The 15,645-nt window shown below is 30.8% G+C and overlaps 1 protein-coding gene and 1 long non-coding RNA gene across 2 annotated transcripts in view; both read left to right on the top strand.

Moving 5' to 3' along the window:
* The window catches only part of LOC106475008, a 5,719-nt gene extending 2,288 nt beyond the window's left edge, over positions 1-3,431 (top strand). Inside the window, exons 2-3 of the long non-coding RNA XR_001291780.2 lie at positions 1,593-1,601; positions 3,322-3,431. This is a non-coding gene — a long non-coding RNA (uncharacterized LOC106475008). The remainder of the gene's footprint in view (positions 1-1,592; positions 1,602-3,321) is intronic.
* A 1,837-nt stretch (positions 3,432-5,268) lies between these two features.
* Positions 5,269-15,645, top strand: part of LOC106475007 (multiple epidermal growth factor-like domains protein 6) — a gene marked incomplete at its 3' end in the record, with an annotated part of 23,842 nt that continues 13,465 nt past the window's right edge. Inside the window, exons 1-8 of the mRNA XM_013935704.1 lie at positions 5,269-5,384; positions 6,944-7,081; positions 9,452-9,574; positions 11,348-11,476; positions 12,685-12,858; positions 13,789-13,931; positions 14,740-14,869; positions 15,284-15,486. Coding sequence (XP_013791158.1) covers positions 6,952-7,081; positions 9,452-9,574; positions 11,348-11,476; positions 12,685-12,858; positions 13,789-13,931; positions 14,740-14,869; positions 15,284-15,486 — 1,032 coding nt within the window. The remainder of the gene's footprint in view (positions 5,385-6,943; positions 7,082-9,451; positions 9,575-11,347; positions 11,477-12,684; positions 12,859-13,788; positions 13,932-14,739; positions 14,870-15,283; positions 15,487-15,645) is intronic.

The raw sequence follows: 15,645 nt of genomic DNA, 5'->3' as shown, positions 1-15,645 counted from the left end.
TGCAGCAGTTCTCTGATAGGACAGCTGTGAATCTTTCAGTTTGATATGTTCAAATATGTTTCTGATAAGACTTATAGATTACAAGAACCTGTTATGTATTTTTCATATAAATAAAACTTGAAAATCTTGTAAAAGTGTGTTTGTACTGCTAAAAATAGGTTGTAAAATTTTAAAGAGTTTTAATAGTGTGTTTTTTTTTTCAGAACTTAATGGATAAAAATAGCTTATTACATATAACTCTTAATATTAACCTCAACTGATAATAGGCCATTCTGTTTCAGAAGTGTTATCATTTTCTACCTGTTCTTTAATTTTACTACCATTAAACAAAATTTATTAATGGATAAAATTGGCGTTACATCAAATAAAAACCTATATACACTAAGGGAATGATTGCAACCACTAGATGGCATAGCTTCAGAAATTCAAACAATGATGTAACTGGTGTTTGATATAGCATCCAATTATTTCTAGTCAGTGTGATCAACCATCTAAGTTACCAACTTACTCTTTAAAGAAAGGAACTAAAATCATTCTATCTTTAGCATTATTTAAAATCACCTTTTTCTCATTTCAAAGGATAACAAGGGACCATTTGGCTCTTCTAAGCTATCCTGTTTTCTTTTTCCAATATTAACCTAGTACAAGTTATGCATAAAACACCTTTTCTTATCTCCAACCTGATCTCTACAATATTCGTATAAGCTCATCTTAAACTCCTTCAGTGTTGTAGCTTCTACCACAGATTACTCTATAGGCCAACCACTCCCAATTAAAAAAATACCACTGCCATATGGGGAATTTTGTCTGACTTTTACATAGCTTAAACTAATGTCCTCTGACCTAACTTCCTGCAATGTTTTTTTTTATGCTTGGATTTATGGATTCCAAACCTTTAACAATCATAAAATCATCAATCAGGTCCTTCTTTGAGCTCATAATAAAAATTTTTCCTCTCCAGTAAAAATATGTCCAGAGACTTCAACCTCTTTAAACCTGGAATTAGTTTGTTAGGCCTTCTCTGAATCCTCTCTCCCAAAATTCAACATCCTTTCTTAGATAAGTTGACTACAACTAAACCTAGTATTCAAAATGAGGCCTAACCAGCTCCTCATTTGGTGAACTGATGACTTTCTTGGACATGTATACTTTATGTACGTAACCTAAATCCTAGTTGCCTTATTACTACCCAATATACCTTGTCTAAAAGGTTTTTAAAGATTTTGTGATAGCTATGTCTACATCTTTTTTGAATCAGTTTCTCCTAGCTTCCACAGCAAGGTTAATGTTTGTTAGCCAATATCCATAACCTCACTTTCATTAAGATTAAAGGTGTTGGTCAAGTGTTAGTCCAATTAACCAACTAATTAGAGAAAAGTAGTGTATGAACAAATCTATGCAAGACTTTCTGAAGTTTGTGCATGTTGCCTGCACTATTCAGTTCCCTTTAAGTCTACTATTAAAAAAAGAATGATGATAACCAACCTTTTCAAAATCCCCAGATAGTTCTTTTAACACAACCGAATCTTATTCCTGTTACTTCTTCTCACCAGAAAAAATAAGTCCGACTATTTCATTTTCTTTATTGAAAGTTATTGAAAGTAGAAATTATTCTGTAACTTTGTATATAGTAGTCTTTCCATAAAGTCTGTGGCTTTTCATATTAATTTAGTAGGTCCAAAACTGAACACAGTGTTTTAAAAGGAGCATGAAAACAATCCAAATTTATAATACTATCTTTAATTTTGAACATAAATTTATATAGTGGAATAGACTGTGACACATGGGCATCTACAGGATGGGACAAGAGAAGGGCAAATGCCCCCCTCCCAGAATTTCAGAAGAAAATTTATTTGAATAATCTGTTTAAAAAATGTATTAGAAAATACCACTGTTTAAATATAATTGACAAAATTAGGTTTACATAAATAAGCCATAATCAGTAAGAGCATCACATTCAAACTTCAAGGCAAATGGCCTGTGCTCCGTGATGGCTTGCCCTCACCTGCACTAAGTTCTGCAGATGCTCATGTTGTGATGCAGAAGGTTAGGTAAAAAAAAACTGTAATGTGATTATTAGACTTAATAACTGTCATGAAACAGTAATAGTTCTGAGATATTTTATTGAAGTATTGTCTTCTAATACATATCATTAAAATTATTGTTAATTCTTATGAAGTTCTGAACTGAAAAACTACCTTAATTGATCATTTAATAATGTTGATAATTAGGACTAACTTTATAAACTTGTATTTGTAAGCTTAGTACACAGTCAGCCCACTAGGCTTTTTGAACCAATTAACAAGGTTTCAATGTTCTATCGTCAAAGTAACATTAAGAAAAATCACCTTTTTTCTCTTGAGTACTCATCGAATATCAGCAATTAGTGATGAATTATTGAAATTAAATGCTATTGGCATCAATGAAGCTGTGGCTAAATATTCTAGAATATACTTTTAGTTTGTAAATATACTTGCTAAATATTAAACTTTGAAATGTCAATCGCTGCAGTATTAACAATGGTGAATGTGCTGATCCGTGCAATGAAATAAATGGCCAGGTGCGGTGTAGTTGTAGACCTGGTTATCAACTGCAACGTGATGGAAAATCTTGTGATGGTAAGGAAGGGTGGCGAAAATAATTAATTTACATGTGTGTATATATATATAGTTTTTTAAATATGGTTGTGAAAAATGTCCAAGAAGGTAATGGAATTGATGTTTTAAACCATAAGGTTTCATGTCAGTGGTAGTTTGTGAATATGTTTCAACCATTGTTCATAGAATAATTGTGTCTTCACTAATTACTCAGATATTTTGTTTTTCATCGTGCATTAATTATACCGCTTCAAATTAGAAATAATATGGTATTATTAAATTACAGTTATAAATCTATAATAATGAAACTAATGATTAACTTGTAATTAAAAGACTTAGAGAAATACTTTGTAGAGCTTCTATGGATCCCAATACTTACCTATGAACAAGAATAAACAATAATGGCTGGAGACGGCTTGAATGGGTAATGAAGAAAAACTTTAATACAACAGCAAATGTACAACATTTCGACAAGGTTTTGTCATCATCAGGTACCTTGTCGAAACGTTGTACATTTGCTGTTGTATTAAAGTTTTTCTTCATTACCCATTCAAGCCGTCTCCAGCCATTATTAGTCTCAACGTGGGTTCCTCGTCATCGAATAAGAATAAACAATATTTTTTAACATTTCGTCAAATTATGTTTTGGATTTTATCAAGTGAGCAAACATAGAGAGAGCAAAGTTGTTGAATATGTTTTTTATTTTACTTTCAATAATAGATAGATGTAGAATAGACAACGGAGGTTGTGCACATTATTGTAATAATGTAGATGGTAGGACCATCTGTAGCTGTCAAGAGGGTTACAGACTTGGAAGAGACACACGAAGCTGTGAGAGTAAGTAATTGTAATTTATGCATATTGTTTCAATGTTTATGTGATTTTCAGCCATTACATGTAACTTAATAGCATGAACTCCTTCAGCTAATAGCTTGAGCTCATTGTTAGGTGGCCATTGCAATCTGTGGGTCACGGGTTCGAATCCCCATCCCACTAAACATGCTCCCCCTTTCAACTGTGGGGAGCTATAATGTGACAGTCAATCTCACTATTCGTTGGTAAAAGAGTAGCCCAAGAGTTGGTGGTGGGTAGTGATGACTAGCTGCCTTCCCTCTAGTATTGCACTGCTAAATTAGGGATGGCTAATGCAGATATCCCTTGTGTAGCTTTGCGTGAAATTCAAAAACCAACAAACAAACATCTATATTTTGAAATAAATATTATCACTAAAAAAAATATATAACATAAAACATTCTTTATTATGTCTTAATTGCACCAGCAATGTCAATGATATACTGGTACTTGGTCCCTGAACTGATTTGTTGGCTTGTATGTCTTAGAAACTTTGTACAAAGCTACATAAGGACATCTGTACTAACCCTCTCTGAAACTGACAAGCAAGAGAGAAGGCAGCTAGTCAAGAACAGTCACTGTCAACTCTTGGACTACTCATGTCAAATAGTAAGATTTGATTCTAACTCTTTGAAGGCATATTTTAAGGTTAATAGAAAACAAGCCATTGACCCTCAGATTCACAGTCTGGCACATCAATCACTAGGCTACAGCTTTTTAGCAGTACAAACACACTTTTACAAGATTTTCAAGTTTTATTTATATGAAAAATACATAACAGGTTCTTGTAATCTATAAGTCTTATCAGAAACATATATGAACATGACTGAAAGACTCACAGCTGTCCTATCAGAGAACTGCTGCAGACAAAATATGGTGAAATGTCATATACTGATGATTCAATGGGAAAATGTTCACTTGAAGAAATTTTAACCATTAAAAACTCTTGAAATGATTATGTAAAGTGATTCTAAAGTTTAAAGGCTGTCGAGTGAAATAAAACACTATAAATATTGAGTTCCTTTTGATTAGACATCTGTAACACATCATAAATAAATTGTAAAGTTAATTTTGTAAATGGTTTATTAGTATTACTGAAGAACATTTTAATTATGTTTTAATGATAATTTATAAACCTGATAAAAATAATCAATAACTTATCTTACCTTCACAGTTCTTTTTATTATCTGCAAGCACATATCCTTCTTGGCAGCTACACATAACAGTATCATTGTCACTAATACAATGATGTTCACAACCACCATTCTGTATTCTACACTTGTCAATAACTATAATAAAACCAAATAAAGAAACACAAAAAATTAACATTCTTACACAAAACCCTGTATGTCTGTATATATACATCTACATTTCCAGGTGGTTAGGGAGCTTGACTAGGTTGTAAAATTGTAAAGAGTTTTAATAGTGTTTTTATTTTTCAGAACTTAACGGATAGAAATAGCTTATTACTTATAGCTCATAATATTAACCTCAACTGATAATAGGCCATAAGTGTTATCATTTTCTACCTGTTCTTTATTTTTACTACCATTAAACAAAATTGATTAATGGATAAAATTGGCATTACATCAAATAAAAACCTACATACACTGATGGAATGATTGCTACCACTAGATGACATAGCTTCAGAAATTCAAACAATGATGTAACTGACTTAGCATCAAATTATTTCTTCTAAATAATGCAACCAAAGAGCCAAAATTGAACAATATTTTGAAGATTTTGTACTTATTGATCCCCTTGTATGTAGTACAATTTACAGTCAATTTACAAATTTTTCATTGTTATTTTCAGATGTTAATGAGTGCTTGGTTAGAAACCCATGTACTCAGGTATGCATAAATAGAATTGGAACATACAACTGCGATTGTAATGAAAACTATCAACTGGGTAGTGATGGCTATTCTTGCTTCAGTAAGTATGGACATTGTTGTTGATATCATCTGTATTTAATTTTGGGAAATTAAGCCAACAATATCTGTTTTATGTTCCTGACATTCTATACCATAACTTTTAGAATGGAACTTTATGAAATAGGAGGTGCCATCCTTCATAACTAGAGTCTCATTTTAATGGACAGTGAACCCACCTGTGATGTAAATCATAGACTGCACTTGGTTACAAACAATTTCTGCAAATTATTGATACACATCTAATGGAATTGATGTCTTATCTTGTTGCGAATGTAAGGAAAATTTAGGATTTGTCCTTTAGGTGGTGTTCCAAAAGCAGTTCATTTGGATTCGAATCAGAGGTTCGTGTTGGACAAATCAAATTCTAGATGTAATAATTAATATTTGTTGGATATAACATGTAATAGTGCATTACGATGCTAAATTATGTTGGATCATTCCCTTAGAATTTCATCAATACAAAATAATTATCATGATTTGGATGACACAGTCACATCCAAAGTATTATTCATGTTGCTGTCAAACTCTGACTTGTGTGTAACAAAGATGATAGGCAAAGGGAATAATTGTGATAATGAACTATTATCTTACAAATTACAGTTGCTTTTAATTAAAATAATACAACAAGTTTATTTCTGATGCATGTTTAAACAAATAAAATGATCAATTATTGAGTATTTGTAACAACGTTCTTACTTTTTAGTACCAACTTTAATGTATTTGAATACCTTATTGTACCTGTTTTTTATGTTTAAATCACAATATTAGTAAATCTGTATGAAGTTTATAGCTGTATGAAGTTTATAGTTTTTGTATAATTTTCTAAAGTGTATTATATACTTTGTATTTGTTGACCTAATTTTTGTAAAACAGTAGTTTTAAATATCAGATTACTTAGAGGTGTGTCTCTTGTGCAAGCTAAAGAATTTACAAGATATAAAAGATTAACTGAAGATATTTAAGACTGGAACATCAGTAATGTACTTAGTGTAATTTTACTTTTGCCAAATTCTGGTAAAAAGGTTTTGGTTTAATGATAAAGACAAACAAACAAATTAGAGACTATAAATTATGAAGTTTATTTCTTTTTTACTGAGCCATTTTGTGCAGACTTCTTTAAAATTTTATTATCTTGATAAAGCATTTTAAAAATATTACTGAAAAAGAAAAATGAATACTGGCATTGTAATGATAAAAATTAGATATACAAAAGAATTTTATACAATACTTTTTTACATTGGAATAATTGTGTTAATAAACTGTTATTTTACAAATTACAATTATTTTTGTCCAATATAATACAACTAATTTATTTATACTAGTATTTAACTCTGTATTTTTAGACAAACAAAAAACAAACTAATATTAAGACTTGATTTGTTTGTTTGTATGTAGTTAAGCACAAAGCTAAACAATGGGTTCTCTGTAATGTGCCAACCACAGGTATCAAAACTTGGTTTAGATACCATCAACAACTATATGTGGAATTTGTGAATCCTTGTGCTTATGAAAATCATATTAAACATCATTTCATGTACTAACTATTAGTAATTTCTTCAGGAATCGACATGGAAATCGTAAACTCTTGTGTTGACAGGAATGGAGGTTGTGAACAGAAGTGTCAACATGGTCCCGGTGGACCTATATGTTCATGTTATGCTGGCTTTGAGTTAGGATCTGATTCAAAATCATGCAAAGGTAAAGACAGTTCAATTTATGAATAATTTCACACTTTCTGCTACGTTTCAAAAGATTTGATAACTCAAGAGCTTCTGAAAAGTTGATTCTCTTCACAAGGAAATAACCTCTAATAAAAAATATATCTATCCCTCACTGTTGTGTTTATAGCTGAACAACTCTACTTGTGCCAGTTTTTTTTTTCAGATACACAATAAAAAAGCACCTGCCACATGAGTCAGCCCTGCATCTTGATGTGGATCCAAAAATATGAGTCATTCGGGAAAGGTTTGGGTTGGGTTGTTTTGATTAGAGAAGAAGAAGACATTTTGCACTATTTTCAAGGTCGCTGAACTTGACCCAAGACCATGAGAGCCCACATGGAGTAGTTAACTTGTAAATGTAAAGTAAAATGATGCAGCACGTTTTGCACTATTTTCAAGTTCAGCGACCTTGCCAAAGACCATGAGAGCCCACATGGAGTAGTTAACTTGTAAATGTAAAGTAAAACGATGCAGCAATGAAACATGCTTGAAATGTTTTAGCTGTTGTTGTAAATGTGTTAGTTTAAGTGCAGTGATTAATCTAAATTGTGGGTCTAGGTTGGATGAGAGAAGAACTTATTTGAAGATATTGCAATTGATTTGACATACCAGCTGAATCGGTGATTCATTACTTGATTACTGCATTGACAGCGAAACATTAAAAAAAATAGTATTGTTATCATCAGAAAGGGGGATTGGAAGTAACGTATAGGAAATCATTAGTTTCGGTATTGTGTAAAACTCAAAGATATTGAAGTTGGAGTAGATGCACAATGCATTACCAGATGATGTCCCTAGTGATTCTCAAATTTAAAATACCTCTTCTGCAATGAAGAGTAAATATATTAAGGATGGTGTAATGCCCAATATGATACTACCATATTATAATCCATATAGATTTCATTATATCATATTTTCATTTTAGAAGCTGTGCCAAGCTTCATTCATTCATAAGTAACCCTAAATGGAATGATTCCCATGTTGACCATCCTAGGCGTAGTACTAAAAAATGCTGGGCTGGCTCATGGGACAGGCATTCATTATTTTTCTAACTTGAAACTGATAAACTTTGAGAAGGGAAGTATCTTTTTTTCATGGTGATTTTAAATTCCAAACTTGCATGACAGAGCTTTGGAGGAAAACATATGTGTGCCAAAAGCCGTAAAAGAGTTAAAACAACTTCTGTTTTCAGGCCCTAATTATATTCATAGACCTACGTGCTTATTTAGTGTATTAGATTCTTACTTTCTCAGGTATGGTTTGGTAATAGTTAAATTCTGAACAAAATTTTATCAATAAGAGTTTTAGAAACTGATATCAATAGTCATATCATTGTTTCTTCATGACTGTCTTATTGTAGTGACTATTTTAAATCATTTACAGTTCTCTATTTAAAAAATACATTATGAACCTTAAATTTCCTGTGACTTATTTTTCATAACATTTGAAATTCACATAATAATTATGACCCAGAAATTTATAATTGGAGCATTTTCAGATTTTATGTCCTAAATATAGAGCTAAGCCTTGTTATACAGAAAACAATTTATTTAAGGATCCAGTTATTGAAATCAGGATACCAAAAAAAAAATAGAAAACGTTTAAAATCTTAGTTTAAATCAAGAAGTTTAAAATATGTTTTTTATCTGTAAGAATAACTATTTATATAAAATATCTCGTGCACGTTAATTTGAAAAAATTTGCCAAGAAAAAAAGGGATGTAGTCAGAATAAATTAAGTATATTGTAAAATGTAACAAACACAAATGTAAAAATAAAAAGCTTGATAACTTGATTCAGCAGTATTTAACATAAAGGTACAACTTGCAGTTACATTTAACAGGTTAAGATGATGACATATTCTGATACTAACTCCTACATGGTTTTTAATAATATTCCCCAAATGTGGAGGAACATAGGCGACAAAACGTGTTTGAATTTGAGGGAACACAGAAGATTGGGAGAACCTTATTTGCTATGTCAACCATGGCCATTAAATTTAAACTTGAAACAGTGACTATCCATAATATTCAAATGGGTATTTTGTTAATGGGTCACAATTGGAGTGTATATGCCTCCAGTGCTCCCCCTCTGTTTCATCCCCTGTGGAGAGGAAACAGATGCATACAGAATCATAAGTCATTGTTGTTCATCAAACATTAAAAAACAAATAAATCAAATTCTGTCAAGATTTTGTGTAAGGTCAGGTTCAGGTCAAACCTTGGTTGCATTGCTTATTCTTTAGTGGATATTAATCCCTAAGCACTCTTTTACTCTGTTGGTATGATCCTTTGTATCAATATTGACTTTTCAAATAGTTCAGTTTTTAATTTTTTTTATAATTTTAGACATTAACGAATGTGAAGATGAGACTGATCTCTGTGAGCAAGACTGCAGCAACTCTCCTGGAGGATATTCCTGTTCCTGTAGGCTGGGTTATACCCTTAGTAGGGATGGTTACAAGTGTAATGGTGGGTTTAACCTCAGAAATAGCCTTAACATTTTAGTATTATCTGCATTATGTACACTACCCTAAAATCTCAAGAGGTTATTCTGATTTTCTTGTCTAGCTTACGCCATTAATAAGAATAGTATAAAGTAACTTAGTCTAGTGTTATTAGTATCAGTTACACTGCTTTGCATTGTTTTGAAGTTATTTCTGTAGACTGGATTAGACCTTTGGTAATGATGATTACTAGTTTAATAGTGAATCTATTCTTTGAAATAATATATTTTAATCTAGTCTTCCCAGTATCAGTTAACCTGCTCTACGGTCTTTTTTTGTTAGATTTGGTTATACCTTTAATAATGACGATTATGAGTATCTCTAGAAGTTATTCCTGTTTCACTAGATTAGGTATAATAGTGAGTCTACTCTTTGAAATAATATAAAGTATTAATATAATGTTACCAGTGTTAGTTATATTGTTCAGTGATCTCTGGAAGTTATTTTTCTTTAGATGGGCTAAGTGTACTGTTGAGTCTACAAATAGAAATAGTAATTAGTTGTATATATATCAACTACACTACTCTATAAACTATAAATTCATAAAATGAAGCTGATCAGTAGTACAGAGAACAAAAATACAAAGAAAAGTGTATTAATTCAATGTATAAAAAGTGAATAATTGTAATTATTAGTGAATTGGCTGCAACATGGATAGTAATGAAACTAAATGTATGATTTCTTAGTTTGTACAAATGATAAAATGATTGATATGAACATAGTTATGGTAATGTAATGTGAAGAGTAGAGGATTTAGTCTGAACAATTTGACTGAAATAAACATTTGATACATTATAATGAACTTTATACAGTTTTGTACATATATATGTATTTTATATATTATATATCAGTTTCCAGATTAGATAATTCGACTTCTTTACTCAGATATCCCAAATGTGTGTGTGTGTGACAAGTTAAAACTGTAAATTTGAGGAACTTCACAATATTTTCAATATTTCTTTTAAGTTTCAGAATGTTATCATTTACAGTATTGCAAAGGTAAACTTTATAGACATAAGTCTTGCACCTATGCCTTTATAAATGAACATCTGTTTCAGTTGTGGATGAATTCAAACATAGAGCCGCATTTATGCATAGGCAGAGTAGGCAGCTGCCTAGGGTGGCAAATTTAAGAAACATAGAACAAAAGTGGCAACAAAAATTTTATGTTCTTATTTAACCCTAACGAGATATTTTTTTTTGCTGCCCCACCTCCACTTATTTGCTCCAGAAATAAAGCCTTTGTATTAATTAAATCATTAATAACCTGTTCAGTCACATGATCACTCAGTATCTGGTATCTCGATCTGGTAAGATGGGTTACAATGCCCCAATATTACAAAATGGCACTAAACCTTAATGCGACCCTGTTTGTACTGCTATAATTTTTATCTGTTTTGAAAACTATATCCATGCTTCATTTCATTATTTTACTATTGAAACTAATATTGTGTGATTTAGAAACTTCTTGTCCAAAAAGTAATTGTTTTCTGTTATTATACATGCATATAAGCATCTTTTTTATAACATCAAAAATCAAGCTAATGAACAGTTCAGTTTTTTTTTTTTCTTTACACGAGTATATTGGATATTTATGATGATTTTTAACTTTTATAAACGTGAAATATGTCGTAGTTAAATAATATGTCTCATCTTACAATCATGATTAGTATTACAATCTTTACCTGAGTAAATTGCCAAGTGTAGATTTGGAAATAAAGTGCTTTATTTTTATTAGATATCAATGAATGCTTGAGAGAAAATGGTGGATGTCAGCAAAAGTGCGAAAATACATTAGGAACTTTCCGATGTTATTGTGGTGATGGATATAAGTTACAGACTGATGGTCAAACTTGTGAGGTTGTTGGTAAGTAGGCCATGTAATTTACAGCGAAAACTAAAATCATTCTTATGAAACCAAAACTAACGCTATGAATATATTTGTATTTCCTGCTACTTACATCAACAGTTTCTTGAGCTTTTTTTTATATCATCCCAGCCGTACAGTTTACACCAATTTTAGAAATTTAATGAGAAATATAATTAAATGCAAAGCTTTTTATAAATCATCTATAAAGATGTAAACCTTCCACCCGGGAAAAACTTTTATAATTATGTTTTTACTTGAATTTATTCTTGTGCAATAAGTTTTTACTTTTTTTCTATATTTGTTATTTATTAATATATAGAAAAATATATGACACTTTTTATACTGTGATAGAGTTTATTTTGATATAAGCCTTCCACCCATGAAAAACTTTTATAATTATGTTTTTACTTGAATTTATTCTTGTGCAATAAGTTTTTACTTTTTTTCTATATCTAGTTATTTATTAATATATAGATATATATGTGACACTTTTTATACTGTGATAGAGTTTATTTTGATATTTACACAGTGAATAAGAAATGTCTTATTATCTCATATATCAGATAGGCCATAGTGAACCCCCAATAAAGAAAAATAAAAGTATAAGTTACACAACATATCTTTTTGCAGGATTAAACGCTATTCGTATGATCACGAAAATAGTCTTACAAATGTTCAAAGTGTCCACCACCATTATCATTTCATTTCTTATAAAATCCACATTAAATACAACACAATTCGTATCCTTAATGTCGTTTTTTCAAGCGTTTTATGATTTACCTTCAACAAATATTTAGTATATTGAAATGATCAGCTACCTCTATGTAAGTTTTTTTTTTCACTTTCTGAAACAAAATCCAAGAATAGTCAAATACCCCATTTATGTAAAACTTGTATCTTTTGTTACATTTGAATAATCGATAAGACTTTTGTGTTTCAAGTATCCTTTATTGTGCAGGTTCCATCACACTTTAAAACTTATTCAGATAAGTGTGCTTAAAATATATTTTCATTTGTTGAGGTCGTAAGTTCATAATGAGATATTTTGATATTGTTAATCACTTAATGAAAGTATTAAAATCTTTGAATTTATTTTTATTGTAGCAAGAACATATGAAATGTTTTTGTTGTTGTTTAAGGCTAGCTTCAACATGTTTCATTACTATATTTAGTTGCTTCCACTTTAAGAGTTATCTGTTTTTTAGTTGAATTTGATGCAAGAAATGGGTATAGTGGACCTCATCGTGGAGACCTTCCTTTTCCGAGTGCTGCACTATCTTCAAGGCTTCGTTTTCAATCTATACCTCCTACTGTAATTCCAATTGTGGACGATACTCGCTATCAACAACTTGCTCTGGAAGCACTCCCTCTAAGAGAAGGTACTGTGTTGCAAATTAAACTGTAAATCAGAAAAAAAAGTACACTTTAAATGCTAATGAGCTGCTGAATGTATTTACATATAGCTGGATTTATATGATGGAGACTTGCTAAAAGAAAGCTAAAGATAAATGTTCCTTCACATTGTTAAATAATACTAACATAATGAAGTGTGTATTTGTTTTACATCAAGAATATAAGTTTCAAGTAAAATTTGCATTTGAAAACTTGCTCTAAGAACAAATTTTTTAATGTAAGTAGAATTTTATTAGATTAGGTTGCATGATTTATAATGTTGTAGTTTACATGAATCCATGAAGAATAACAATACGATGAAACATCAAAGTTAAATGATATATAGTTTTTGCAACATTGTTAGCTGACTTAAGCTGATGGTTATACTTCAATTTCTGTACCACGTGTATGTGTTAGCTCCTGAACTAGCTTCTGGCATGCTGATTATTGTAGCATGAACATAAACATCTGTATAGCAGGGATGGCTGGTATGGGTATTAAAAACTTTAATGAAAATAAAGTACAAGAACAACGTTTTGACCTTCTTAGGTCATTTTCAGGTTAACAAAGACAGTTTGAAACTAGTAGAACTCATTTCAAACTGTCTTTGTTAACCTGAAGATGACCCAATAAGGTCGAAACATTGTTCTTGTACTTTATCTTAATTAAAGTTTTTAATATTCATACCAGGTATCACTGCTATACATTTTTATTTCAGGTGGATTTCTTATCATTATCAACATAAACATCTATATGTGGGTGTGTTTTTGAGTCGGTTGTAAATGTTCTGTACAATATCATGCAGTTGTTACAATATGAGATTTTAGAATATCTGAAGCTTCTACAATATCATTATATTGTCCTATGTTATTATATACTCACCTTGCATAAATTGAGATGCATCTGTCTCCTTCCAGCCTGTGATAAAGGAAAATTTGGTCCATATTGTACTTTTACGTGTGATGACTGCCTTAGTAGAGGAAGATGTAATGCTAAGAAAAATGGCTGTGATTGTTTACCTGGATATAAAGGATTGTTATGTAATGAAAGCTGCTCCGAGGTTAGTTTTAGCTTGATTTTTTTATGTTACCACTTAATAGTAGCTTAAAGATAAAGCTGGAAAATTTCTGTTTATAATGCTTTATGTAGGTGTATTAAAATTTATTCATTCACTCTTCTAGACAACAAGGGATAGTGTAGTATCTGATATCATATAGTTAAAAATTGTGTTTAAAAATTAGTTATTTTAAATTCTGTTTCATAAATTGTCGCTAAGAACTGATTAGAATGTGTAGTTTTAAATTATTTTCACTAAATATTACAATGTGTAAATCCTTTCATAGTAGTGGTCATATGATACTTATGAATTGTATTTTTCAGTAAAATATCTGCATGTGAAGTAGATAAATTAATTTTGTGCTGAATACTCTGATTACCCTGTGGTCACTTTTTCAACCCAGAAAAGTTTAAAATCTTCCATTTTAAAATTCTAGATAAAACCTGAAACAGCTGAAAACATTTTTATTAATTTTCTGTTGCAAAATTTACAAGTAGTGTTAAGTTCTCCCAAAACATTATGAAAGGCTTTGAGAAAAAAACACTTTGTATTATAATTTATTTAATCTCTTAGAATCTTTCTATAAAAGCAATGAGATTCCAAATTTGTTTTCATTGTCTAAGGACTAGATGTGAAGTGAGGATGAGTGTGAAACTTTAGACACAAACTACAATCTATTAAGTCATTTATCAATGATAGATGACACAACTTCTGTAATCTGAAGGTTGTTTTTTGCCAGTTTTTTTCTAAAGCAAACAACCTGTTACACTTAGCTCGTCTTATTTATTTTTTTCAATTATTTTTCTCCTAGGGCACTTATGGAGAAGGCTGTAACCAAATCTGTAAATGCCTGAATGGTGGATCTTGTGACGTTGAGACTGGGGAGTGTGTATGTCCTCCTGGTGTTGAGGGCAAAAACTGTGAAGATGGCTGTCCTGCAGGTGTTTATTAATTACACATGTATTTGTTTTGTTTTTTTAGCCTATAATTGTATACATTTTCAATGCCTATAAAACAGTTGCTAACTAGTTCAAATACTATAATTAACATAATTTCAAATGTAGAATCAAGGACGTCATTCTTCCGTATAACATAAGGCTAGAACTGTGATGTTGATAAAAATCAGGTGCATATTAACCATGTATATTGGATTTTAGTGGTATGAATTAACGTTTTCAATGTACATGAACTGATTTGACCTACTTTGATACTTTTTTCAAGATATATTTGAAAACCCTGAACTACCTATAAGCTGTTTTTATTAAGATGGAAAAAACTATTATTCAGTCTTTAAAATTTGGTTTTGTGACACAAAAACATAAAATAAACTAAAATATTTAACTTCCCTTTTATAGGGATCTTTGGTGAAAAGTGTGATAAACCATGTCCTCAGATCTGTTCAAGTGGGCATTGTAATCGTCTCTTTGGATTCTGTGAATGTAATCCTGGCCGGTTTGGACCACGTTGTAACCTTATTTGTCCTGAGAACACTTTCGGGCCAAATTGTCGAGGACATTGTAACTGTGTCAGGAAGCACACACAAAAGTGTAATTTCAAGGTAACTTCTGTTTCATTTTGAGCAAGGGAACATTTCAATATTTTCTTCTGTGTTACCATCTTAGCTGAGGTTTGTGTATATTTATTGTAATGTATTTTCTAGATGTCTCAATCTTTCAAGAGTGGAAAATATATGTGTATATATATATATATACACATA

Source organism: Limulus polyphemus, unplaced genomic scaffold, assembly GCF_000517525.1.
Source record: "Limulus polyphemus unplaced genomic scaffold, Limulus_polyphemus-2.1.2 Scaffold7963, whole genome shotgun sequence".
Lineage (NCBI taxonomy): Eukaryota > Metazoa > Arthropoda > Merostomata > Xiphosura > Limulidae > Limulus > Limulus polyphemus.
The sequence above is the reverse complement of the archived record's forward strand: the minus strand, read 5'-3'. Positions and strand labels throughout refer to the sequence as shown.